Raw genomic sequence first — 23592 nt, 5'->3', positions numbered from 1 at the left:
CTTCTTCATGGAGCGGAGCTCGCTTGGTGCATTAGATACGAGTTTGTCGCCAAGTACATATGATTCGGTCATGGATTTTATGTCTACTTTGACCAAGTAAAAATATATATATCAAAAAGCCATTGCTGACCAGATAAAAAACAAGTTTAATTTGCCGTATCACTTCTTGAAGAAACTTGTAATTCGCTGCGATCCATCTGTTGCCTTCGCCCCGCTGGACTTCTTCATAGGGCTATTATGGGTCGCACTGCGTAACTTCTTCTTTTGCGGCGATGGCCCCGTCGAATCTGAATTGACCTTTCGCTTCTTAGTTTCCTCTGTGGTATCAGAAGCTTCTGTACTATGCTCCCTTTTGACAGCTGGTCCCGGCTTTGGGGCATTGTCCTCGGTCGATTCCGAATCTATAGTAGGGCGGCGGTCTTCGTCTTTAACCATTTTCACTTTCGGCGACGTCATCTCCTTCTTTAGAGAGGGGTCTTGATCCTCCTTTGTTTTCACATTGGCGAAGAAATTTGCGATGTTGCTTTTGTTTTCCTTGCTGTCGACAGGAACAATAAAGTTCGGGGAATTATTTCCAACTTTCCCAACCTCCTTGGGGACAGGATAACACTCCAGTTCGCCCTCATAGGGCTTGAGAATTGATTGTAGCTCCTTTGACCAGGTATTTCGGGCGGGGTCCAGCCATTTATTCATCGCTTCACTCCCAGGGTCCAGAATTACGGGCATACGTTCATGCAGGAATTTCAGGTAGGAATTAGAAGAGGTCGTGATCACTGTGTATGTGTAGAGCTTTTCGTCAGAACCTGTGCAGAGTAATAGTCAGCCCGATTAATGTCTCATATCAGAGAAGCCTGGACATGCCCTCATAGGAAACACAGTCCCATAATCCAGCGAAGCACATTAGCCCCCCATCTTTGCGCCGGACAAAGTGTGGAACCTTGTCTTTGCCCCCAGGCCCCTTCTTCAGCCATTCGTAAAAGCCCTGGCATATGACAATGCACCTCTTTCGTCGCTTCATGGTAGTCCACATGCCAGAATCTTCAATCAACGAGTCATCGCGACAGTTAATCGTTCGCATCATGGATCCGTAATCCGGCTGACGCTTCGTCCAGAATGGGATGAGACCCCATTTCATGCTCTGAAGCTTGTATTTGATAACCGTGTTGTCTTTGTCTGCTGGATTAACATCCGAACCCACATCATCTTTCCCCTTTTCTAAACCTTTGTTTGGGTGCTCGCTTTCAGCATCTTGCTGAGCATCGTAGCTCCTTTTCTCTGTGATATCAGCGCGATAGACAACGCCGAAATTGCCGGGTGCAAAGTTATATGTTTCTCTGACCGCATCGTCGTCTGGCGCTTCATCCACTTGCATGCCTTGCTCTTGCATACGTTGTCGGATGTACGCCAAGCGCTTGGGACCGTCAGCTGGCGGACAGTCTAAACGCAGGAGCCATAACATACCACGCCCAAAGCGTATCGTCCACACATTATCAGTGCGATCCACTTGATATATTCAGCAGCAAGGTCTCCACAGTCAATGCTCGATCAACAGAGTGCATTTTCTGGACAGGATGGGTGTAAAGCGAGTGCATACTCTGGCAGGCGACGTCATATGGCGGAGCGGAGCTTGGACCACCAGAAAACCGAGGGCGGGCTCTCCATCAACTCACACCTCTCGCTCTCCCACTCTACTCGCCACGTCAATCACACAAATTGTATCGGACAACAACCCGCTCATTCAAAATCGAAACTCGAAATCTCAATCGGATACCGACTCACACACTCCCAATGTTCCGCGCAGCATCACGGCGCGCGAGTGCGCATGCCGCAAAACTTCTACAACCACAGCCAAAGAGTCTGGCCCGCTCAATACACATCAACAGCACCACCCGGCCAACCCTCCAACCGCGAATCAACAATGGCAAACCACTCGCAAGCCCATACATCTCTGGCACACGACACCTCACGATCCTGCAGAAAATCAGCCGCAAATACCGCGAAGCATCTAAAGGAATCTGGCGCAAGAACCCCATTCTCATGCCACTAGCCATCTTCTCCGTTGTCGGCGGAGCCTTCATCTTCGCCTATATCTCCTACGTTGAAGTGACACGTGTTGGGCCGCAGTACCACAAATTCCCGCCACCAGTGGCCGACGCTCTCCGCACGGCTGTGTATTACACCGAGATCGATCTCAACCCGGCCAAGGCAATGAAGGCGTACAGAGAGGCGCTTCATATCGCATTTGAAATGGGTATACACCCATACTCGGATGAGATACTTGGAATCAAGTTGCAGGTTGCTATGATGCTGGAGAAGGCTGGACTTGTGAAGCCGGCGATTGATGTGTTGGAGCGAACGAAGCACGAGACTCTGGCCTGGGTGGACGAAGTCACAGCAGGAAATGCTGCTGCTGCCGCCGAGAAGGTGAAGCAAGCGCAAGCGCAGGCGCAGGTGCAGACCGAGGTGCAGACAACTTCCAATGTCCAGGTTGATACCGAGGCAATTCGGGAAACCGAGGAGGACTTGAAAGCAAGGGCGCAATACGAGACTCGTCAGCGAGACAAAGCCCTCAAGAAAGTTGTCGGCATTGCGATGAAGCTTGGCGAGCTCTATTCTAGCGAGTATATACAGGACGAGAAGAAAGCTGAGGCTGCGCAGGTCGCTGCTGTGGAGATCTGTTTAAAGGAAATGCACCGCCGCCAGAGACTGGGACTTCCCGTTGGAAGTTCTAGCAGTGGTGAGGGGTCAGAGGGCGAGGCATGGCTGAACCTCACTGAGATCGCGACGGCGTTGGCTGAGCTGGCCGCTACCTATACCGCCAAGGAGCGGTATGAACTGGCTATGCCGCTGTATATGCGTGCGTTGGATTTGATCCGCGCTGCTGAAGGAACCTCTATTTCTTGCAAGCAGGTGGTGCTGCTGAACGATGTCGCTACCGCTCTAGTCGGCCAGGTTCAAGTGCCCGCCAAGTCTCAACCACAGCAACCTGTTGCAGCACAGCAAACTGTTGAGGCTGCCCAGAAATGGGCAGAGAAGGCCATTGAGGTTGCGGCGCACATTAAACCCCCGCTACGTGACGAGGAGTGTGACATTACTTGCGTGGTTGCGACATATAACCTGGGCGAGCTGGCTGAGCTTCAAAAGAAGCCAGAGGTTGCTAAGCAACGGTATACTGAGGCCAAGGCGTTGGCCGATGGGATTGGATACGAAGAAGGAAGTACGATGGCCCAGGAGGCATTGAAGAGACTTGGAAAGAAATAATAGATAGATTGGTGAAGGACTCTGTTCAGCCTGATGTACATTATGACCCGTGTTGGAAATAGAAATCTCAACCTATGTATCATTTAACACTGCTTGTGAAGAGGTATATACAGCGGCTTTCGTAGCAGTACCTTATGTACATATGTAATGAGCTACAAGAGTGGGAAGTTATAGGACACAGAAACATTGAAGATATTGGAAGACATACGGGTACGATGATTTTACAAGAGATTTTCGATATTGAAAAATAGGAAACATTTTGATGCCTTAACTGGTATTAGAACATCACACGTCTTGTACAAGATTCCATACATTGCGGATCAAGTAAGCTAGACATGTCAGAAAACCTTCAGGCCGGGGACATCTCAGTCCCGGCGAGAAGTGCTTCATTGCTCGTGGCTCATACATCCCAAACCAATGCTCTTTGGCCGTATCTTTTGAACTTTTTTTCAATTCCCTTGTCAATAGATCAAAAAGAGGCTCCTCAAGCTCCGATACAACAACTCAAATCTAAGCGCGCGACATGACACCCCAGGCACGGATCTTGTTGTCGGTGTAACCGGCGAACAGGGTCTGGCCATCAGCGGACCAGGCCAAACTGATGCACTCGGGGTCACGGCTCTTCTTGCCCTTCTCAACGAACTCAGGCTTGAGCTCATCAACCTTGCTCTTCTTCTCGAGGTCGAAGATGGTGATGGAGCTGCTGGTGGCAGCGCAGAGCCAGTAGCGGTTGGGGGAGAAGACGAGAGCGTGGATCTCATCGCCAGCGGAGAGGGAGTAGAGGTGCTTGGACTCGTTAAGGTCCCAGAGCATGGTGGTACCGTCCTTGCCACCGGAGGCGCAGAGGGATCCGTCGGGGGAGATGGTGACGGTGTTGATGTATCCGGTGTGACCGATGTGGTCGGTCTGGAGACGGCAGGAAGCGAGCTCCCAAACCTAGACGCGAATCAAATGTTAGCGTCGATACCCTCAAAGAATGTCAAGTTGTCAAGGAAAAATTTTTCCAATCCTTCTCTCGTTCAATAAAAAAACAAAAAAATTGTTGCTGTGCCCATCAGGCAAAATAGGTGAAAAATTGTCTCATGGCCCCGAAGGGCTCTGAAGTAGCAAATACGTTTATGCAAACATCACGCGGGCAAAGCAAGGCGGGGAGGAAATTCTGCAGGGAAATTCGGAATCGATAGCGTACCTTGACGAGCTTGTCCCAGCCAGCGGAGACAATGACGGGGTTCTGGGGGTTGGGGCTGAAGCGAACGCAGGAAACCCACTCGGTGTGGCCCTTGTCGGTGATGGTGAACTTGCAGTCACCGAGGGTGTTCCACAACTTGATGGAGCGGTCACGGGAACCGGAGACGATCTGACGGTTGTCGGCCGAGAACGAGACGGACAGAACATCGTTGGTGTGGCCGACGAAAGTGCGGGTGGTGTTACCGGTGGAGAGCTCCCAGAGACGGAGAGACTTATCCCACGAGGCGGACAGAGCGTAGGCACCATCGGAGGAGATCACCTATAACGCGGACAAGACCATCGGTCAGCCAAAACCATTCCATCTTTTTTTGTTCGAAAATGCGCCATCCAAATCCATCTGTCGCATCCAATGGTTTCTGGGTGTGGTTCATTCGGGAGAAGAAAAACGTACACAGTCAGAGACGATGTGCGAGTGACCCTCGAGGCTGCGCTTGGGGTAACCGTAGGCCTGCTCATCACGGGTAAGGTTCCAGATGATCAGGGTCTTGTCGCGGGATGCGGACAGCAGCATGTTGGGGCTATCATCAAACATTCAAGTCAGAATTTTGTCCCTTCAAAAATTCAATCCCCCGATCGGGATAGGTCATTCTTACTTCTCCAGGGAGGTGGCGAGGGAAGTAACCCAGCCATTGTGGCCCTCAAGGGTGCCGCGAAGAACCAGCTGCTCAGCCATGATGGGAATGAGACAATGAAGGAGAGAGAGGGATGGGCGGAGATTGTCGTTGACTCTGGGGGGGAGGTAAAATCGAGATGGGAGGCAGACGTGCCCGCTCAAGCCCTAAGCCGCTTCGCTGCTCTCCTTGTGTGGTTTCCGTGGAGCCCTAATACTAAGCGAACTGGTCACATGACTTGCATCTATACAGCATCGACTACAATGTATACATATCGAAGATAGAGAATTGAATGTCGATTTGCATTCAAATTTTCCCTATCATATTTGAAATTTACACTTGCTTTGTTTTTCTATCTCAACTTGTGATCTTTACACCCATTGACCCTAGTACCATCAAATATACAACATTCTTAATACACGCCTCCAATGGACAATATGACCACTATGACAACTATAGTACAGTTTTTGAATCGACAAAATCCCTGACAGGCTTTTACGAGTTAAACACCTGAACATCAGGCATTCTCCCTAAGCCACCACCGCCAGTCTTCTTATTCTTGGCTTTCTCAAAGCCAGTAGCACTCTTATCGCGAACATGCTCTCTGAGCAGCGTGAGAACCTCAGAGCCCTGCCAGCGCGACGGAACAGGCCGGTAAGCCGCTCTGAAAGCGCCAATCGTCTGCGCCCATTCACCGCTCTTGGCACCGGTCTCCTTCCAACCCTCGGTGATGGTATCCTCCTTAGGAGCGGAGGGTGAGATATCCTCTGGCGCGTCCTGCGTTGCCCAGTAGTAGATGTCCCAGTCGTTCTCGTCGAGGAAGCTATCGTACTCGACGAGCTGATCGTAGTTCATCTTGCCCAGGTAGACATCTGCGAAGGTCGAGAGGAGCAGGTCTGACTCCAGGATTCCGCGCTTGCGGCTTTGGTCTAGAGTGAAGTTGGTCAGCCTGAATGTTTATTGGAGTGCTCATGCACCCGATCCCCAGCTTTAGCATTGGGACCGAGGTGCAAACATTCATGGGAACAGGTACGAACATAGCAGACGTGCCCTCTTCGTGGCCAGTTCCTCTCCAACTCGCTTCAAAGGCTCAACCTTAAATGTAATACCCTCCATCTCACCAACGCCAAGCTCGGGCTTCTGCGCCCCGTCATGCTGGCGACCACCGGTGAAATGCTCAATCCTTCCGGGATACGGATCGGATGGTCTGTAGTTGGGATCGACTGAGTTCAGCATCTCCGGGGGCGGGGGCCTCTCGCCGACATTGACGAAGTCCTTTGTCATGGTCGAGGTAGTGTTGGGCACGAATTGGTTCGGGCCCTTGTTGGTCTGGTTTGCGCGGTGCGCTTTCACTTCGGGAGCATCGTCTTTGAGGCGTAGAGCTGTTGCGCCGAATTGGCGGTTTAGTCTTGTGATTGTGCTTAGGGATGATGGCACTGGTCGCGCAAGGCGATGAAGTATACGCGGGGCGGACATCTTGTTATAAAATATCCTATAGAGAGAGAGTTGAGGCTTTCTTTCCTCTAGGGATAAGGAGTTGGCGTTTGATGCTCGGCTTTGACATCATCCGGTGTAATGCCTCGGGGAGCCGAGAAGCTCCTGCAATGCCCGGTGTTTGTTTTGTTTGCAAGTCAAAACATTCCACTGAGAGGCTGCGGATTACACACTTCTCGACATAGCGCAGTTCCTTAGATTGTATCTAGGTATGTGTCTATTGGCGCGCTTCTTGCTTGCTGTCTTTGCCTGCCTGTTATTATGGTTTAATCGAACGCAGAACCACTCACTCTACAAGATGTCTATCTAAATGTATACACTAACCTCAAATATACATCTAAAACTGGGAAGCTCCCTCCAGGGCTACCTTCATGTAGCTCCCCACTGTTTAACAACATACATAGGTAAATAATAATCCGTCCATGAATACGATGTACTCGGGTCAGACCAAGGCTCCTTCCGCCCTACAAAGTATAGTTAACCACCCATCCCCGAGGCATCACATGCGAGGAACAGAAACATATTATTAACGCCAGGCTGCAGAAAGCATGGTGTACATTTTATATCATTGAGATCATGACTGTTTAACAGAATGCCACTCGACATTAGAACAAAAGGATTTGCAATGCAACCGCTGCAAAACCAAAAAAGAACCATCAAAGATGCAACCACTCGACCAGTAAATCTAGATAAGGTGCTTAGATCTACAATCGAATAGTCAGTAACCAATTCCATCTTCCACCACAACCACAATTCGACATACCTGAAGTAAGCCCTCAGGTAAACAACCTGCCAAGCACCAAGACCAACAAGCATGCCCATAGTTCCGAAAGCGAACCACTTCACGCGCTCATTGGTGCTCTCGTTGGTATCACGCAAACGCTGCTCACGCGAGCGCAGGTACTCCATCTCGGTCACAATATCGGCAACCATCTCCTCGATGCGGCGGAGGTCTGTCTCAACGGGCTTGAGCTTCTCCTGCGACTGGATGCTGTTCCAGTCGCGGGCGTCGGCGCCAATGTCGACGTCGAGTTCGATGGGGCGGGAGGGGTTTGCGATACCGTCTAATCGGGTGGTATTAGTATCATTTTCTTCGAATCCTGAATTTTCCCCTGCTGGATTGTTCGAGTTGTTCGAGGGGACTACCACTTACTGTGGCCGACAAGCTGGTTGTCGAAGCAGACGTCGAAAGCCGTGTCCGCGGGCGAAGTGAACAGCTGACGCGTCTCGCCGACGACATCCTTGGGGCGACCGTGGTCATTGCCCATAGAGTCCTTGATCTATGCAGAAAAAAAAAGGGTATTAGTCGGGGTCCACAATGCAGTTCGGCGGTTTGGCATCCAAGTCTTAGCAGACGCAGCACCGAATCATATCCACACCCAGAAAGAATTCCACATACATGAATATTGACCCTCTGGCCATCACCCTTGGTACCACCAACAATAGCAGTGACAACGACGAGCTGGTCCTTCGAGACGAAGTTGCGAATGCATCGCTCGTTATTGCCGCCGCCGGAGGTGGCGACGAGGTCGAATTTTAGGGCGCTGGCGAGCTGGAAAAAGACAAAGAGGAAACCAAGGATGGCCCTCAGCGTGATTGGTGAGGTGCCCATTGTTGCGGCGTGGAATTGGCGATTGTAAACACGAATGCTTGGTGCTGTTGATGACACCTGGTAAGGGGAGAGCGGGATTAACTTTGATCCGGGGCCACGGTCTGGGATCTATACTTCGACTGAGCGAGGGGTTTCTCATTTCACACGGCAAATATTGCTAGGGTCTGATTGTTTCGGATTTATTTAAGTGGAGCTTTTACTATATATTGGAGATGGTATTCACAGGATAATGATATATGGTTTCTAAGTGTCAGAGCATTGAAAAATAGCCCAAATATAGGCATGGTATCTTGAAATCCACGAAAGCAGTCAAAGCAGCGTCCCAACGTAGAGACAAAATAGAAACCCCGAAGTCCGTATTAATCGTTCAGTCCCACGCAGAAGGGTAGATAACAAAGTAGCGCACAAAGGCGCAAGACGAAAATAAGGGAAAAAAAAACCACCTGGTTGTAGCCATAGTGAACAATAAAGAAAAGAGAGGATGACTCTATATGAATGAAGTGACAAGAATGAATGAATGATGGCAGTGCTGTTGCACAGCCAAGAAAGATGGAAGCGATGGACATGATATGTAGATCGTTAGATGAATTAGAACGCTCAGCAAAGCAAGACATTAGTCAAGAATGTCATCAGGGTACTTTTACCCATTAGGCCTCGACCTTCCTTCGGCGAGTGAAGAAACGGGAAAGACCACCGTCCTTCGACTTAGGGCCCATCGGTGTTGATGAAGACCGTATAGGGCCCGGAGGAGGCCCGGTGTTTCGGAGGAAATCAGCCAAATCACCAGTGTCGGTCTTGCGGTTTGAGATAGATGGCATGGTGCCGTTGTTGCGTTCCTGGCCAACCTTGGCAGAGTAGTTGGACTGGACCTTTGTGGGAGCGGGTTGTGTGCGCAAAGAGTTCTGGGATGTGCGGAGCAAACGGGATTTCATGCCCGATGCACTGGAGAGACCATTTGATGTAGGATTACTAAGTATAAATGGCTGTGGGGGTTGTTCGGAAGGAGGAGGAGGGGCATCGCGCAGGAAATCCATCAGGCTCTCCTCCTCGCGCCTGGGCTTAGGGTTTGCTTCTTTTTCCAGAAGCTCTTCTAGAAGCGCGTCATCGTCATCGTCGTCAATGGCATAGGGATCTGGAGCACGACGTTGCTTCCGAACAGGCTTGGGTTCGTTGAAGTCCGTGGCGCTTCCCGATGCTGTAGGCTTGCTTCGGTTTGAATCCAGCAACGCAGTCCGCGAACCAAGAGATGACAAGGATTTATTCGGTGTAGATCCATTACCAGCACTGACGAAGGAGCTGGATGTTGTGTTTTCCATCATAATATCATCCGAATCGATGGTGTTGCGGAAAGGTGCAACTGTCCGAGGAATACGATGAGCACCTCCTGGCATAGGAGGTCCCTCGCGAATGAAGTCGATAAGGTCCGAGGTCTGGAATCCTTTCGTCTCAGCAGAACGAGCTTCGAGCTTAGGCCGGTTTCCACGGGAGCCAGTGGAGACAGTTGATGGAGGGCGAACAGGGCGCGTGCTCTCGGCAGAGAGAGAGGTCTTAGACTCATATGACCCATTAGCAGGGCCAGTCGATCTCATGAATTCCGCAAAGTCGCGTGTCGAATCCGAGGGCGAGACTCGCGCATCCCGCGCCTGTCCAATCCTGCTAGATCTGGATGTTGATGACGCGTTGGTCAAGCGCGTGGTAAGCGGGATGTGCTTGGGTGACTCAATAGATCTGGTGTGGGAGACTGGACTCATTTCTCCAGTTGCTTTTGAGGAAACCGAGGCGTGGGGGCGGTGTTTATCTTCGCCTGGTGGTGCAGTGGTATTCAAGAATGCAGCCAGGTCGGAGACGCCGCCTGCCGTCTCTGATCGAGGAACTGCACGGTTGGACGATTCAGGGAATGTCATCTCCCTCACACTTCGTGGAGTAAGGGTGTAATGAATAGTTTCATCACTGTTGATCAACTTGTCCAAATCGGCAACATCGTTCTCTGTAGAGTCTCCGCTGCCACCGGATGCGCGACTAGTTTCAGACGAGCTCCGCATGCGCAGCGAACCAGATTCACCCTGAGGTCGACCCATGATACCCTTCAGCTTGCTAGACACCTGTGATGTGGTAGAGCTAGCAGTCACTGGACGCGTATTTTCGCGAGCACTGCCAAAGCTCCCAGACCGACGGGAAGACATCGATACCGATGGCCGAGACATGCGCTGAACAGCCGCGCGTTCAACGGCGGAGGCGGACGCGGAGAGACTTCGATTGCTGGCTGCCACTTCCAACGGAGCAGGTCTAGGACGAGTTTTAGATCGTTGCGAACTACCTGAAACAGAAATCGGGCGAGGCATATCAGGGGAGAGAGATTGCGAAGAATTTGTTGTTTCGGGGTATTCATCCGATGACCGAGTCGTAGGCGTGGTTGCCATGATCACCTTATCCTGAGCTTCATCAGTCGCATCACGATTCAGAGGTGTGATAGCCTCGATGGGCGGTGCGGGTGGAGCCGGCGTGGTCTCAACCCCTTGCATTGGAGGCCTGTTCTCCGCAACGACTTGCGTTTCAGGGTCACTAGTCTGTCCAGAAACCGACGTCGCATTCAGGAGACTGACATCCCTGGAGGATTGTCGCTTTGGTCGGTGTATCGTCGAAGTTAATTTAGGCTTTTCGCACAATCCAGTGCCCTCAATCACTTCTGGGTCTTTATGATTTGGTCGATCGCCCAATGATACAATGGACACGCGAGTACTATTGGATTTATCGGTCGTGGCGTCTTCATCTTGCGCGATAGTGCGCAAGGACGAAACCATGTCACTGACTGCGGGTGCCTCCTCCTCTTCTTCATGCAATATCGACATTCTGGCTTTTTCGGAAGCTTGTGCTGCAGATTCGAAGCATGGGGTTTCTTCGTGTTCTGCCGTGATAGCAACGCCAGGGGTAGTTTCGGCTGCGTCCACGTATTCTGCCGATTCATCATCCTCGTACATAGTCTCGAGTTGCTTTTTCTCCGATGCGGTAGGCGATGGGTGGTCAGTTGGCGACTCTGGCTCTTCGTCGGTCGAGTCAGGTGGGGCTGCCCCATTAGGCAGAGACCTCGTACGAACATGGCGGATTGATTTCCCGGGTTCAATAGCTGACGCACTCACGGGCGAGACGTTTGCTGAACCTGGAGATTTGGGGATAAGGGAGGGCGACGAAAACACCATCAGACTGCGTGGTCGCACCTTGTGAGCAACAACGGCCTGCATCGTCTGCACCTCCCCATACACCCCGTCTAGGTTGCCCGTGTAGCCTGGAACTTCGATCTCTTGAACATCGTAATCACTCATCGGCAAGGGAATGGTGGCGGGGTCGAGAGGCGGAATCGCCACGGGGAGAGGCTCATTGGGAGTCACTGGTTCCTCAATGGTCACAATGCTGCTCTTTCGGCTATTTGCCATGGAACATCCACGAGGGCGGAATGATTCACGAGATAGGGTTCGAGAAAGAGTGGTTCTGCGTTTGCGCTGCCTCCACGTGCGCCACAGGCGACCCAGGGTTGCATTCAGGGCCAACTTCTCCATATCCAGATCCTCCACTACAAGTCGATCGATTCTTTTCCGTTCTCCGGATCCACTTAACTCATCACCATTGTTGAGCTGTGCCGACAAACGAGATCGCGCTGTCTCGCCGGCAATGACGAGTGCGCGCTCGCCAATGTATTCGATGATCGAGGTAAGGAAAATAGAGGCTGCCGGTGTAATGTTGTCGACATGACTGGTAAATCTACGGGGTGCTCCATCGGTCTCTCCAAAGTTATCTTGTGCGATAAACTCGTCTTCATCATCCTCTTCCATGTCGCCTAGTCGTGTGTAGACCATGCATCGTAGACGAGTTAATTTCCATGAGCGTATTAAATCAAAATCGCCGCTGGGCTCCTGGCCACCACGGAATTCCGTTTGCTCATCCTCCGCTCCGCCCATAAATTCACTCAACTCTTCTTCAGCCGCGGACACAACTTCCTTGGCCAAACGGGGCTTCAATACATCGGCCATTGCGGGTCGAAGGGAAGCAAGCTGAGTCGACTTTGACGAAGCGAGGATATTAAATAAGAGGTTATCGAGAAATCCGTTCAGGAGTGATAACGCGGCCGGGGTTACCAACGCCGTGGCGCCGGCCCCGGTTTCCTCATCCTCGGCCACGAAATCGGCAGCGTTGAACTCTTGGTCAGCAGAGATGATATCCGAAGCCGCAGATGGCGAGATGAATGCTGGAGCCGGCGTCACAGACGGCGGGGACATGAGATTGACTCGAGAAAATTGTGAATCGCTAGACACAACGCTGGGACTGCGCGAGCGGGACACAGCCCCAGTATCCAGGAAGTCGGGTGTTTTGATGGACTGCATTGTGAACCCCAGATTTATTTAGGTCGAGGGCTCGAGGACTCGAGAGTTTGGGTTGCCTCTTTTTCTTCCTTTGCAGACCTCGATAACGGGAAGGCGCTGGGTAGAAATCGAAATTTCTAAATCATCCTGTACTCCCAGGAATGTCAGTCTGACACGATTCTGCGGGAAATCTGACTTGAGGGAAGTTGGGGGGGGGGCCGTTGTACGACTTGCATGCGCAGCAACCTCACCCCGACTCCCGTGACAATGGAAGATGGATTTACAACTTACCCGTTGGAATCAAAGATGCGATCTCATACCGTGGCATAGGGAATGTAGAAAGAAGCAAAAGGATAAGAGAGAATGACCAGGGGAGAGAATCAGGAGTAATTATTCAACCTGAGTCAGTGGGGATTTGGGAATATTCGGGGTCGACTACCGAATAATTTATGGAGCAATTGTATACAAATCTTACAATCTTACCTGATTTACACTTTTCTTTTCGGGTTGCATTGTAAAGACCCCTGTACCTTATTTAAGTTATTCCTCTTATTTTAAATGTCATACGGAGTACTCCGTCGCCTATTCTATAGATATTTAATTCATGTAGTTATTGTATATCTTATTGAGAAGCTTTTCAAAAAAAAAACCACAATTTCCCCTTATTTGGAGAAGAGAAAAATACCCGCAAGAGCTTCCAGGGGGAAAAAAAAACAGAACAATTGTTCCAGCGATCGGCACGCTAAAGTGCCCCGCTTGCACCTCGTTTCATGCCCCATTGGTTGTGGGCGGCCAATCATTTAATGGAGTTCCATGGATTTGGGTGGCGGGGGCACTCACTTAGCCTTTAACACCATTCCCTTCTTGGTGCAATTATTGATTTTTGTACCTTCTCGACATTCTTAGAAGTCTGCCTACGAAGTAGGTAGTGCAGGGTACATGGGTTATGAAGATGTATCACGAGAAAGTATTTCTAATTGTGATATATTTCATTTAACTGTGACCCGCTGTTACGGGGGTGGCATTCGGTAGTGCGGCTGCTAGCGCAGAGCATCCTTTTTCCACACGTTCCTCAGCCGTTCCACGGGTCCCAGGGGCACACGAGGATAAGCCTGTGGCGCTGAAATGCCATGCTACGGGTCCTCGGTCCCCATTTTCGAGTTTCTAGAAACTTTATACACATATTGCACGATTTTCAAAACCTTAGAACACTTTAATATCTGAGACAATATCCCAAATTATATCAATTTCCCCAATCAGCATCTTCTTAGGTCGCCCCCCATGTGACGCGCACCCCCCGTACCTGATCTGAACCTTTCCTCTACCAACTCTGGATCCTCCAATCAATTATTTTGCCGAACTCCCACCCATGGAATTCCATTCGATTCATTTCTTGGAAAATATCCTAGCCGAATGAGAGGCTGAGAATATTGTCTCATTATATGCATATTATAGAAGATGTGATAATATGGCATGTACGAAATATACGGAGTGCACAGAGTATTCCGTACCCACCTGAGTATACAATATCGGAGATGACAGGACTTCGGGCCAAGTGGGCCCATGTGGCAATGAGCAAGAGAGGGTTATGGCCACTATTGCCAGGCGCTACAGTGCGTAGCGCGCACTAGCAGTAACTAACGATCACAATGGAGATTGTCGTAGGCCCTGAATCATGCGAGAATATCAGGAGTTTACTTCAAAGCAGACCCCGGAAAAAGCAATGAATAATTGTACAGCATACCTCGTACCTAGAAATTGTTGCACCTTGCAGAGCTGCTGCATAGTTTCAGTGATATGTCAGATCTCATCCTGCACATTTTGGGCTCTGTACATTCCGTATCCGTACCACCCTCACAGCCCTAGAGACAGCTTACTATGGGCTCCGTACAGCCCACGTCTGAGGATCTTGTCCAAGTACCATCTTCAGCCCATCTCACACAAGAGTCACCCGTATCCCACAACGAAACACTACACGTTATATTCAGCGTTGAAATATCGTCATTCTTACTGTTTCCTGAATAAGCCTCACCCACCGCCCCGTTTGCCATCGCACGCGTGGCTATGACTTCACTTCAACTGATAATCGCCATAACGAAAAAAAAAAATTGGTTCAGCTAGAGCGAGCGGACATATCCTATCCCCGAACTCCATTGTTGGAGCCAACATACCCCATACAGAAAGAAAGACGGTCCACTATGGTCCCTAGCTGTCAAACCCTTCATGACAATCCCTCCCGGCTCCACATCCTAGCGTGTGCGGAGACTTCAATAAACCAAGGATCCTGCCGTGATCGACAGAAGACTGATTATTCGGATTGATGGATTGGCCAAATCTCTCCGTGATTTATTCGCCTATTTCTCCGTACACTCCATGCATGAGATCCATACAACGTCCATGCAGAACGGCGTATATGATATGCACTTTCATATGTCTTCTTATTAGCTCCTCGATCATTGACCCACATACTGTGCAGCAGAATATCTTCCGAATGCGGAAAGAGGTGATCGTCAATGATCCACAGCGAGACCAACAACCTTGGAAGGACGAGAAAAATGACAGAAAAGAGGAAGCAAAAGCCAGTTCCCACTAGATCGCCTTCACCGCATCGCTCTAAAAGTCTAAACAAAAGCCCCCTACTCCGTACCTACATACTACGACTTACTTTATACGGAATATGCTTTGCCTTGTACCTTACACCTTTCCAAGGTTCCTCCCGGTGCTGTCTGTGCTCTACGCCGTTGTGATCGTCAGCGCATTTAATTAAAAACGGCGAGTCGACACTTCAATTTTGGATATGCACGACTGATTATCCTTATATGATCTGTCACTCCGAAACGGTCACATTCCTCCGACACAGGTGCATAGTAGTAGATAGATCCAAGTTTTCAACCACTCCGTAGAATCTGAGGACCTGTGGGTTTGACGCCGAAAATGACCGTTTTTGAGGCCAGAAACGGCTGCCTTTCCACTCGTAACTTTGGACGTTCGTCGCTTGACCGCCCCTGTAACATCTCTATTCTGCACCCACCTAGAACTTCTAGTCTTCCTCCTGTCCTGATGCTCAGGCTCGATTTGCACGCTTATTCCCCTCTGACAGAAATCTGTCTGTATTGAAATGTGTAGGCAAAATGGCATATATGAAGAACTCTAACTAATTCCACAAAAAACACGCAATTTCAGCAATGCGTAAACGATGACTAACTGTAATATGCACTTTTGCAAGGTAAACTAAGTAATGAGTATACTAGAAATCATACGACTTCGTGTATAATATCTGGTTTCTACCATGTACAACATATTCGGACTTGGTATTCGACATATCTCAAAACTTATCTAGGCCTAGGATTATTGGAGAGAGAAGTGGTACGAAGAGCCAGTTCATATGATGTGTCGCTTTCTGGCCTGTGCTCTTCAAAAGGCCCTACTGTGATTGATTCACTCTCAAGAGGATTCTATTGTGAGTCAAGCCCTCTCGAAAGAAGTCTCTTATTTTCTGTTTCCAACCCTTACTCTTGGAATGAGCTACTTAAGACTTATATTCGCAGTACGCTCTTATTTCAAGCCACATAGGTCTAGTCAATATCTGAAAGGGGTATCTCATAATCGCTTAGGATCCCTGCCAACCTCTACGGAGTACGCGCTCTAATACGCGAGATGCAAAATACGATTTTATTATAAATGTAGCACTTGTTAGGGGTTTTGTGAAGCAAACCCTTGGTATTGTGCTTGGTTACCCGGCGCTGAGAGCAACCGTGCCGACCACGGAATGTGGAGAGTGAGATGGCTCCCCTATATAAGCCATTGCAGCAAGCGAACTGTCGAGCAGTTGATTCATCATCGTATGGAGAGGGATAAGAGCTCGGGATATAGTTACTATACTACAATTTCCAACCTTGGAATTTCCAATGACTAACTAGAGAATGCCAAAAGAAAAAGAAAAAGAAAAAAAAAAACGCGGAGAATAGAGAGTTCCGGATTTAGGGACAGGGTAAGCTAATGGACTAAAAGGACTGAGTCATCTCGTAATCAAAATCAGGATCCGATTCCGCCACCAGACACAGGATCAAACTTGTACTCATAGTCATAAGATCCATCCTCATTCTCCCCTGCACCCTGGAAGGCTGCAACACGCGAGAGGTGCCATCTAAGTTCCTGTAGATCGAATGAAGGCAACGGGCGTTCATACTTATCGTCGGCCTTGACTGTGAGGATATGCCCGGAAGAGACCAAAGTAGGAGTTGTCGTATCCTCGAGACGGGCGGTGACGTAGAGATTGTCCCCAGGAGTTTCAACAGGCCGATATTGTAGGTCTTGAAATGGATTTTGAAGGATTGACACCTTATCCTTTGTTTTGATGTTCCCTACTCCCTGCTGGAGAGGAAGCCAATGAAATGCAACCTGCATCTCAGTCTGATCTTGGTTGACTGAAATCGGGCGCAATGCGACAACCCCAAAGGCCCAGCTATATCCAGGCTTATCGGGTTGAAGACCTGATAGACATTGATCATAGAGTCTCTGGTTCGCAGACCTGAAAATATTGCAGAAGCTTGCAGCGGTAGGAGAAGAGGGAAGTGCGATTAATGAAATGCTGGGAGACTATTTTCTGTAAAATATTCCTTCGATCTGTGAGTCTTCACTTCACCCTCCATCCTATCTGGTATAGCTCTCGACTAATTAGACTCAATCAGGGGGCTGCCCAGGTCGTTCCAATAACTTTGGAGGCGCAGAGGGGACTGGTCATCATTATGACGGCCTAGATGATGACAATCAACCTTCCGCAACAGCAAGTGTCTCCACAAAGACATAGAGGAAACCAAGATATATCAACGCTAACCGTGTCAATCAACAGACACTTAAAGACGTGAAGCTTCAAGCTCGCCAACGTGATTCATTTAAGTGCAAGTTGACTGGAGGTGGACCAATTATTAATAGAACTTCCTACATCATTCCGTCGGCGCTACAGAACCAAGAGGATGGTCTTCTTGAGAAGAAAAAGGCCTGGATATTCCTGGGGCAAAGAGAGGGTTTCTAAATGAAAAGAGCTACTTCTTCGGGAGGGTACAGGATCGCTCGTGGGAAATGTAATCTCAGCTAGATTGCAAAATGCTGACCTTATCTATATAGGTGTCTACCTAGGCAGGCAGGCCTATGGTTTGAACCTGAGGCCACCATATGTGTTATTTGGTTTAGATTACTATAGTGTTACTAGTATTAAAGCAAAACAGAGTATATCAGATAGTGGCAATAGGTAAAAACTGATCTTAGCGGGTCTAAATAGTAATCCCCTCTATACTACTCTATCTCTTCTATATAGATCTCTCTATTTTCAATACCTTCCTATTAGCGAGCTAGCTTCCGTTTATTATTAGAACCTATTTGTTTATAGTACTAGCTTTCTATTCTCTCGCCTAGTCTTAGTAATATATAGCTTAATTTGCTGACGAGGTGTAATTCTAGGTGATATATTGTTACAGGATGGAAGAGGTCAACCGTTGCAGACGTTGATCCCGACCAAAAGGTCAACATAAGTTAACTGCTAGGACCTGCGTCGATAAGGTGACCAATGAGAGGCCATGATAAAGATAGGGTTTTGAAGCCCCCACTCGCTCCGCGGCTGTTGTGTACTCGCCCCACACCCAGCTCTCCAACTTTTCCAAGGTTGTTTCTTCCCTTTTCCCACACTTTACACGCCTCGTTCGACAACCCGTTTTTCTCTTTTTCTAATATCTTACGCGTAGTAAGAAAGTTACCACAGTGACATATATTCATGATGTTCAGCACATTCTCTCCGAGTTTGATGATCCGAGGCGCAAGGAGCTCATCGAGTATCTGGCCAACCGCTATCCCGCGCACGTGAACAAGTGGCCGGGAGACTTCAAATTCCCAAAAGAGTTGAGAACGAGATGGAGGATGTAGGTAAACCCCCTGTGCAGGGAGTAAAGACCCGCGAGTCAAAACTGCCATCAGCTAGCGAAAAACGCACAAGCTCCAATATGGTGTCTTCTGCGTCAGCGCCTGAAACAAACAAGTCGGAGGCAAGAAAAGTGTCTTCTCTATGAAAGACGATGAAAGGCAGAGAGCAACCAGTGCTAGCAAACATCAGGCACAGAATTCCATCAAACAGCGACCGACCTTAGATCAGGTCAAGCCAGCAGTTGCTATACGAGATGAAAGACGCTGCCAGCTGACTCACTACAGGGGAATGGGGTGTGAGGTTGCTAATATCATTCCTTCAAAGCTGGATAGCAATGTGTTAGAGCAGCATTATTTCGATGATGTTTGGAATTGGTTGAAGGCTTTCTGGGAAGAAAAGAAAGTCTCTAAGTGGCAAGAGCTTATTGCCAAGGGGTCTGAAATGAGTGTCCATCAGGCACACAACCTCATTACTCTCGACATGAAGATACACCACTTCTGGGATCATGGGCTAGTCGCATTGCGACCAGTCTCGAGAAACAAGGATGAAACTGAGATGCAAATTGCCTTTCATTGGCTTCCTCCCAAGGAACGATTTAATGGCAGGTCACAAAATGATGGTGTTCGCGTTAATGCGCATCCTCTGAAAGACCCAAGATTTCGACCTGTTGAGACACCAGGAGATAATTATTATATCGCTTTTCGCCGCGAGGATGGATCAGTGAATTTGGTAACCTCTGGGGATATTTTCACGTTGAAGACGACGGATAAGAAGGAACGACCATTGCCTTCATTCGATTTGTTGGAGCTGAGGTGGCATCTCTCCCGTCCCGCATTGCAGTCAGACAGTGGGGAGGCGAGGCCGATGACATCGGTGACAAACCTGATGATGGACACCTTTCAGGGGCCCTTTCAAATCCCCATTTTATGGCGTCATCTATCACCACTTTTGGTGGAATACAAAATGGTACTTCGATGGTGTTATGGTACAGTGGGACCTAATATTGGGCCAAATCTATGTACCCAGACATCCCGCCCTTATACCGCCTTCCCTTCAGTTATACTACCACAAGAATACAGGGCAGCATAAGTGGCCCTATGATGTCTTTTCAGTGGTCTTTCCGGTGGTGGGTTTAGTATTCTTCTCAGATATCATTTTGTTTAGATAAATCGACGGCGAAAAAGGCACCTTTCTATGTATAACCCTTGACTATCAGCCACATCGCCCTACATCACATGTATAAAAGCTAACTAGTATATTCGGAATGTTTAGACTAGCAGAACCGGCATAATATAAAAGGCGGTATACAGGGCGGTATAACTAGGTACATTGGCTTGGCCCAATCTTGTACAGCCATAAGTCATGTGATGTGTAAAATAATTCACACGGGCTGGTTGACGACTGCAGCCAGTAGTAGACATACCCGAAGTAGTTTAGCGTTGAGTGTTGCAAGAAAAATTAGGGTGGAGTTTGATCCATAAAATCAGCTATACTGAGATTTCATCTCTAGCTACCCTAACATAATCGCTTACAGACTACGGAGTATGTTGTATACATTCGAATTTATTTGCTTCTGTTGGATCTACCGTTGCCCCCATATCAAACCCCGAAGTGATCTTCCATGCAGTGCAAATAATTATCTGATATATGTTGTACTCCGTGCTCCCCCATAGCACTAGCTCCCTACTAAAACGTACACGCATGGAACCTGTAACCTGTAGAGAGCTTGGCACCGTCCAATCCCTGATTTCATGTCACTCGTCATCTAAATAACGAGCACACAGTTCCATTTTCATCCTCAAATGAAACTCCGTGCCGACAGATCCCCCGTTGATCTCAATAGAGCTAAGTGGATAATTACCCGTTGCAGAAGGTCGTCCCACCTCATGAGGAAACGGAGGTCCAAACCCAAATTGAAAATTGAAAGCCTCCTACGGAATATATGATAGTCCAGTAGCAATTGACCCTACTGGGCCCATAGTACTGCCTCTCCACTAAAACCTCTGTGCTATACGCAATAGGAAGTACGAAGTAACTACCGCACTAGCCGCACACTCATCCAAAAATACATCAGCCCATCCCTACCCTACAAGGAATGAACGAGAAATGTCCCGGGCCGAAACCCCGAATGGTGTCTGGGTCCTTTGTTGACTAGGATATGCGGGATGAAGGGGCTGGCCCGGTGTATCAGACGTGTTAGAGGACTGCCAAGAGATTTCTGGAAGGAGAATGGCGTGGTATACATGTATGTTGTACGTATGAGGGGAACTGGGGGATGTCAGGGGTTAGCAGGGATGTCTGAAACGGCCGGCTCGGAGTCGGTGGTTCCTGGTTTGGTTGTTGCATGCGAAATATATATGCCTAGTAGTACAACGAATATCTACTTACAATGTAGGCGTGAGTTAGGAAGTACAATGAAAGTGCTTAAGTGCCTACAGATATATATGTGTACAGTGTGCCACGACGCTGAGTACCTGGGACTCGGAATGGTTTGTGGGAGGTTGAACAGCCGGTACATGGGCAGATCTAAAATCTTAGGGTTTATGCTTCGATGGTGAGCTATCTCGAGTGAAGAGTGGCCTGTTTCTTCTGTTTCTGTCTCGTCTGAGACTCGGACAGTACTAAATAGGTTATAGGGCGGGAAGAGGGCGAAATAGACTAATTGGAGTGATACGAGACGTCGATGCCAGGAAAACAGGCTAAGCTACTCCTACTCCGTACTTCTACCTCAATTCGGGAAAATCTGAAGTTTTGAAACTGTTTTTGAATATCAAGTGCTAGTTCGGGAAATACATGACCACTGTCAAAACATAGCCCGAAATCAGCCCGTGAGGAATTTGAATGCTTTTCCTGGCTAAAGAGCCGTCCCATTGTGTGCCCCTCGCCAGATAGTTGGCGAATCCGAAAGAAAACGTTTTCTCATAATCGTAAAGTCGTGGTATTTGTTTGCCAATGTGCAAGAAGATCTTACACATGTGTAGGCACGGTTTTGGTTCCGAGTTCGTGCGCAATGCCGCCGGCGAAGAAGCTCAGCTCATCAGGACCAATGTCGACGCGGCCGTTCGCCAGTCTGTCCAGCAGGAATCTCTCGATCTTGTTCAAGAGTGCTTGGCGGTGATCCAAGTCTAGGATCGACGAGCTTCCATCACTTTGGTTGCCGGTTTGCTCTTCTGCGCAGAGTGTGATCAGATCATTGAGCTCATCTTCAGCGAGGAGGTTGCAGAAGGTGCCAATGACATGGTCGGAGACTAAGTCGAGGTACAATGAAGGCGCACCCTCTGGATCCACAAATTCAGTATCCTTGCCCAAGCGAATGTGGTCAACCTGAACTCGAAGGTATGTCTGGTACTTCGGAGTGGCGATCCCGTGGATTCCATTCATGTAAGCCACAAAGAGGCTGCAGTCCAGGTCTACGGCATCACGCGAAAACTCTTCTGGCTGGCTGCTGGATTTGCGGACGAACTCTGGGTGGTCATCTTCATTTTCATCGGAATCGGCCATGTCCATTTTGTCGAGTTGATCCAGAAGCGTTTGGGTACCTTTGGAGTCCCGAGCAAGCATCATCATTTCATGGCAGGTCATTTGGTGGTCAGGAGCTTCGTCATCCGATACTTCCACACTGTCAATGTACTCCACCTTCGGGTCAAAGCGCACAGAATTCTCCTCGAAGGAGATGAATGCATCGTCAAACGACTCTGTATGGTCCTCATGTGTCTCAGGCACCTCTCCATTTGTTTCGTCCCAGACCGAGAAGTCGGAATCGTCACCGTCGTCCTCCTCGTCTGATTCGTCGGAGAGTGCATCGTATTCAGAATCAATTCCGTCCGAGCTATAGCCCGATTCCGAATCGGACTCTTCATCGGAGTCATCAAAAGCAATGGTTGAATTTTTGAGGATCGATTTCAAGAAAGGGCGTAAAGTCGGCGTGGTAGTGGAAGTCGATGCACCTGACTGACCTGGGGTGCAACCATTTGATGTAACCGAAACTTCATCCGAGCCATAGCAGCTGTCGTGGGAGAAAGACATCTCGAGGTTGGAGAAGGTAGACGAGACAGAGCCCCACGAGCTTCGATGGAGGGCCGAGTTGCTCATTTGCTCAGTGGTTGGTTTGTCCATGCTTTCAGATGGACGGTTTCTTTTGTGTGAATTGTTGGAACTGCCGAGGATATTGAGACTTGGAGAGTCCTGGGCTCGTAACCGAGCACTCCTAGGCAGAAATGGTAGGATTTGTGGAAGAACGAAGTTGGAAAGGTGCGATCAGTGAGTCGAAAGCGAGTAAAGAAAATAGCAAGGGCGTCGAAAGCCTGCAAAGCACGGTGAAAAGTGCATAGTGAAGGCACACGGGAATCGTGTAAAAGTCTAAGGAAACTTGTCCCCAGCGTAAATGTTGAAAGACATGGTTTCTGATAAGACGCTTTGTAGTTAGATGTAGAAGGGTGCTCTCTTGCCGGTCAGGTGTGCGAAACAAGACGATTGAGGCTGGTTGCTGAGATGATTCGAAATGAGTTGGTTTTGGTCACGGATAACACAGAGGCTAAAGGTTTCGTCGAGATGCATGTAGCGTACAAGAAGGTGGCAAAGAGAGAAGTTGAGGTGTGGTGGTCGCGCGACGCGATGAAAGCGTTGGAATGTTGCGAGAGCAGCAAGGGTCGCAACGGGTCTCGTTAAAAACAAGGCTTATCGCAGAAGAAGGGTGCGACAAGCGAAGAGATATGAAACTATGAAACTAGAGAAGAGAAGAATGGCCCACGTTTCGCGGGGTGTGACGGAGGGGCAAAATCCGGTTTGAGTCACGACTTCGGAGTCCACGGGTAAAGGCGACGACCCGAGGTGTAGATGAGGAAAGTGTGAAGAGAAAAGGATACTGCAGTTCAGCAGTAACAGTAATAGAGAGTTAATAATCCAAGGTCACAGTTTGAAGCGGCCTAAAGAAAAGGAAGAGAAAGGAAGGGTCAGGTTGACAGGGTCGCCCCAATTTCATGTCATCTGACTCAGCCTGAACTTGACCTTTTTGAGATTTTGCCTATTGGGCTCTCTTTGTCACGATGCAGTCATCTGATATTTCTAGTTCTTTCGAACAATACATTCATCTAT

The 23592-nt window shown here is 48.9% G+C and overlaps 8 protein-coding genes across 8 annotated transcripts; 1 reads left to right on the top strand and 7 right to left on the bottom strand.

The window, feature by feature from the left end:
* Window positions 1-159: 159 nt before the first annotated feature.
* Window positions 160-1488, bottom strand: PGRI_001570 (SOS response-associated peptidase; the record flags this gene model as incomplete). The annotated part of the gene is made up of 3 exons (XM_040787870.1): window positions 160-803; window positions 877-1411; window positions 1462-1488. The coding sequence occupies 3 exons, from the start codon at window positions 1486-1488 to the stop codon at window positions 160-162; spliced, it is 1206 nt and encodes a 401-aa protein (XP_040651642.1).
* Window positions 1489-1788: 300 nt separating this feature from the next.
* Window positions 1789-3261, top strand: PGRI_001560 (TPR domain protein; the record flags this gene model as incomplete). The annotated part of the gene is made up of 1 exon (XM_040787869.1): window positions 1789-3261. One exon carries the CDS (start codon window positions 1789-1791, stop codon window positions 3259-3261), a length of 1473 nt encoding a protein of 490 aa, XP_040651641.1.
* A 510-nt stretch (window positions 3262-3771) lies between these two features.
* cpcB (40S ribosomal protein RACK1) lies at window positions 3772-5182 on the bottom strand (the record flags this gene model as incomplete). Its single annotated transcript, XM_040787868.1, has 4 exons — window positions 3772-4197; window positions 4451-4768; window positions 4901-5027; window positions 5103-5182. The coding sequence occupies 4 exons, from the start codon at window positions 5180-5182 to the stop codon at window positions 3772-3774; spliced, it is 951 nt and encodes a 316-aa protein (XP_040651640.1).
* Window positions 5183-5615: 433 nt separating this feature from the next.
* PGRI_001540 (succinate dehydrogenase assembly factor 2) lies at window positions 5616-6596 on the bottom strand (the record flags this gene model as incomplete). Its single annotated transcript, XM_040787867.1, has 2 exons — window positions 5616-6049; window positions 6158-6596. The coding sequence occupies 2 exons, from the start codon at window positions 6594-6596 to the stop codon at window positions 5616-5618; spliced, it is 873 nt and encodes a 290-aa protein (XP_040651639.1).
* Window positions 6597-7299: 703 nt separating this feature from the next.
* PGRI_001530 (p24 family protein) lies at window positions 7300-8226 on the bottom strand (the record flags this gene model as incomplete). The annotated part of the gene is made up of 4 exons (XM_040787866.1): window positions 7300-7318; window positions 7378-7678; window positions 7768-7894; window positions 8014-8226. 4 exons carry the CDS (start codon window positions 8224-8226, stop codon window positions 7300-7302), a joined length of 660 nt encoding a protein of 219 aa, XP_040651638.1.
* A 647-nt stretch (window positions 8227-8873) lies between these two features.
* On the bottom strand, window positions 8874-12602 carry PGRI_001520 (uncharacterized protein; the record flags this gene model as incomplete). The annotated part of the gene is made up of 1 exon (XM_040787865.1): window positions 8874-12602. One exon carries the CDS (start codon window positions 12600-12602, stop codon window positions 8874-8876), a length of 3729 nt encoding a protein of 1242 aa, XP_040651637.1.
* Window positions 12603-16616: 4014 nt separating this feature from the next.
* PGRI_001510 (uncharacterized protein) lies at window positions 16617-16988 on the bottom strand (the record flags this gene model as incomplete). The annotated part of the gene is made up of 1 exon (XM_040787864.1): window positions 16617-16988. One exon carries the CDS (start codon window positions 16986-16988, stop codon window positions 16617-16619), a length of 372 nt encoding a protein of 123 aa, XP_040651636.1.
* Window positions 16989-21465: 4477 nt separating this feature from the next.
* Window positions 21466-22614, bottom strand: PGRI_001500 (uncharacterized protein; the record flags this gene model as incomplete). The annotated part of the gene is made up of 1 exon (XM_040787863.1): window positions 21466-22614. One exon carries the CDS (start codon window positions 22612-22614, stop codon window positions 21466-21468), a length of 1149 nt encoding a protein of 382 aa, XP_040651635.1.
* Window positions 22615-23592: the final 978 nt, after the last annotated feature.

Source organism: Penicillium griseofulvum (genome assembly GCF_001561935.1).
Source record: "Penicillium griseofulvum strain PG3 chromosome Unknown contig_79, whole genome shotgun sequence".
NCBI lineage: Eukaryota > Fungi > Ascomycota > Eurotiomycetes > Eurotiales > Aspergillaceae > Penicillium > Penicillium griseofulvum.
The sequence above is the reverse complement of the archived record's forward strand: the minus strand, read 5'-3'. Positions and strand labels throughout refer to the sequence as shown.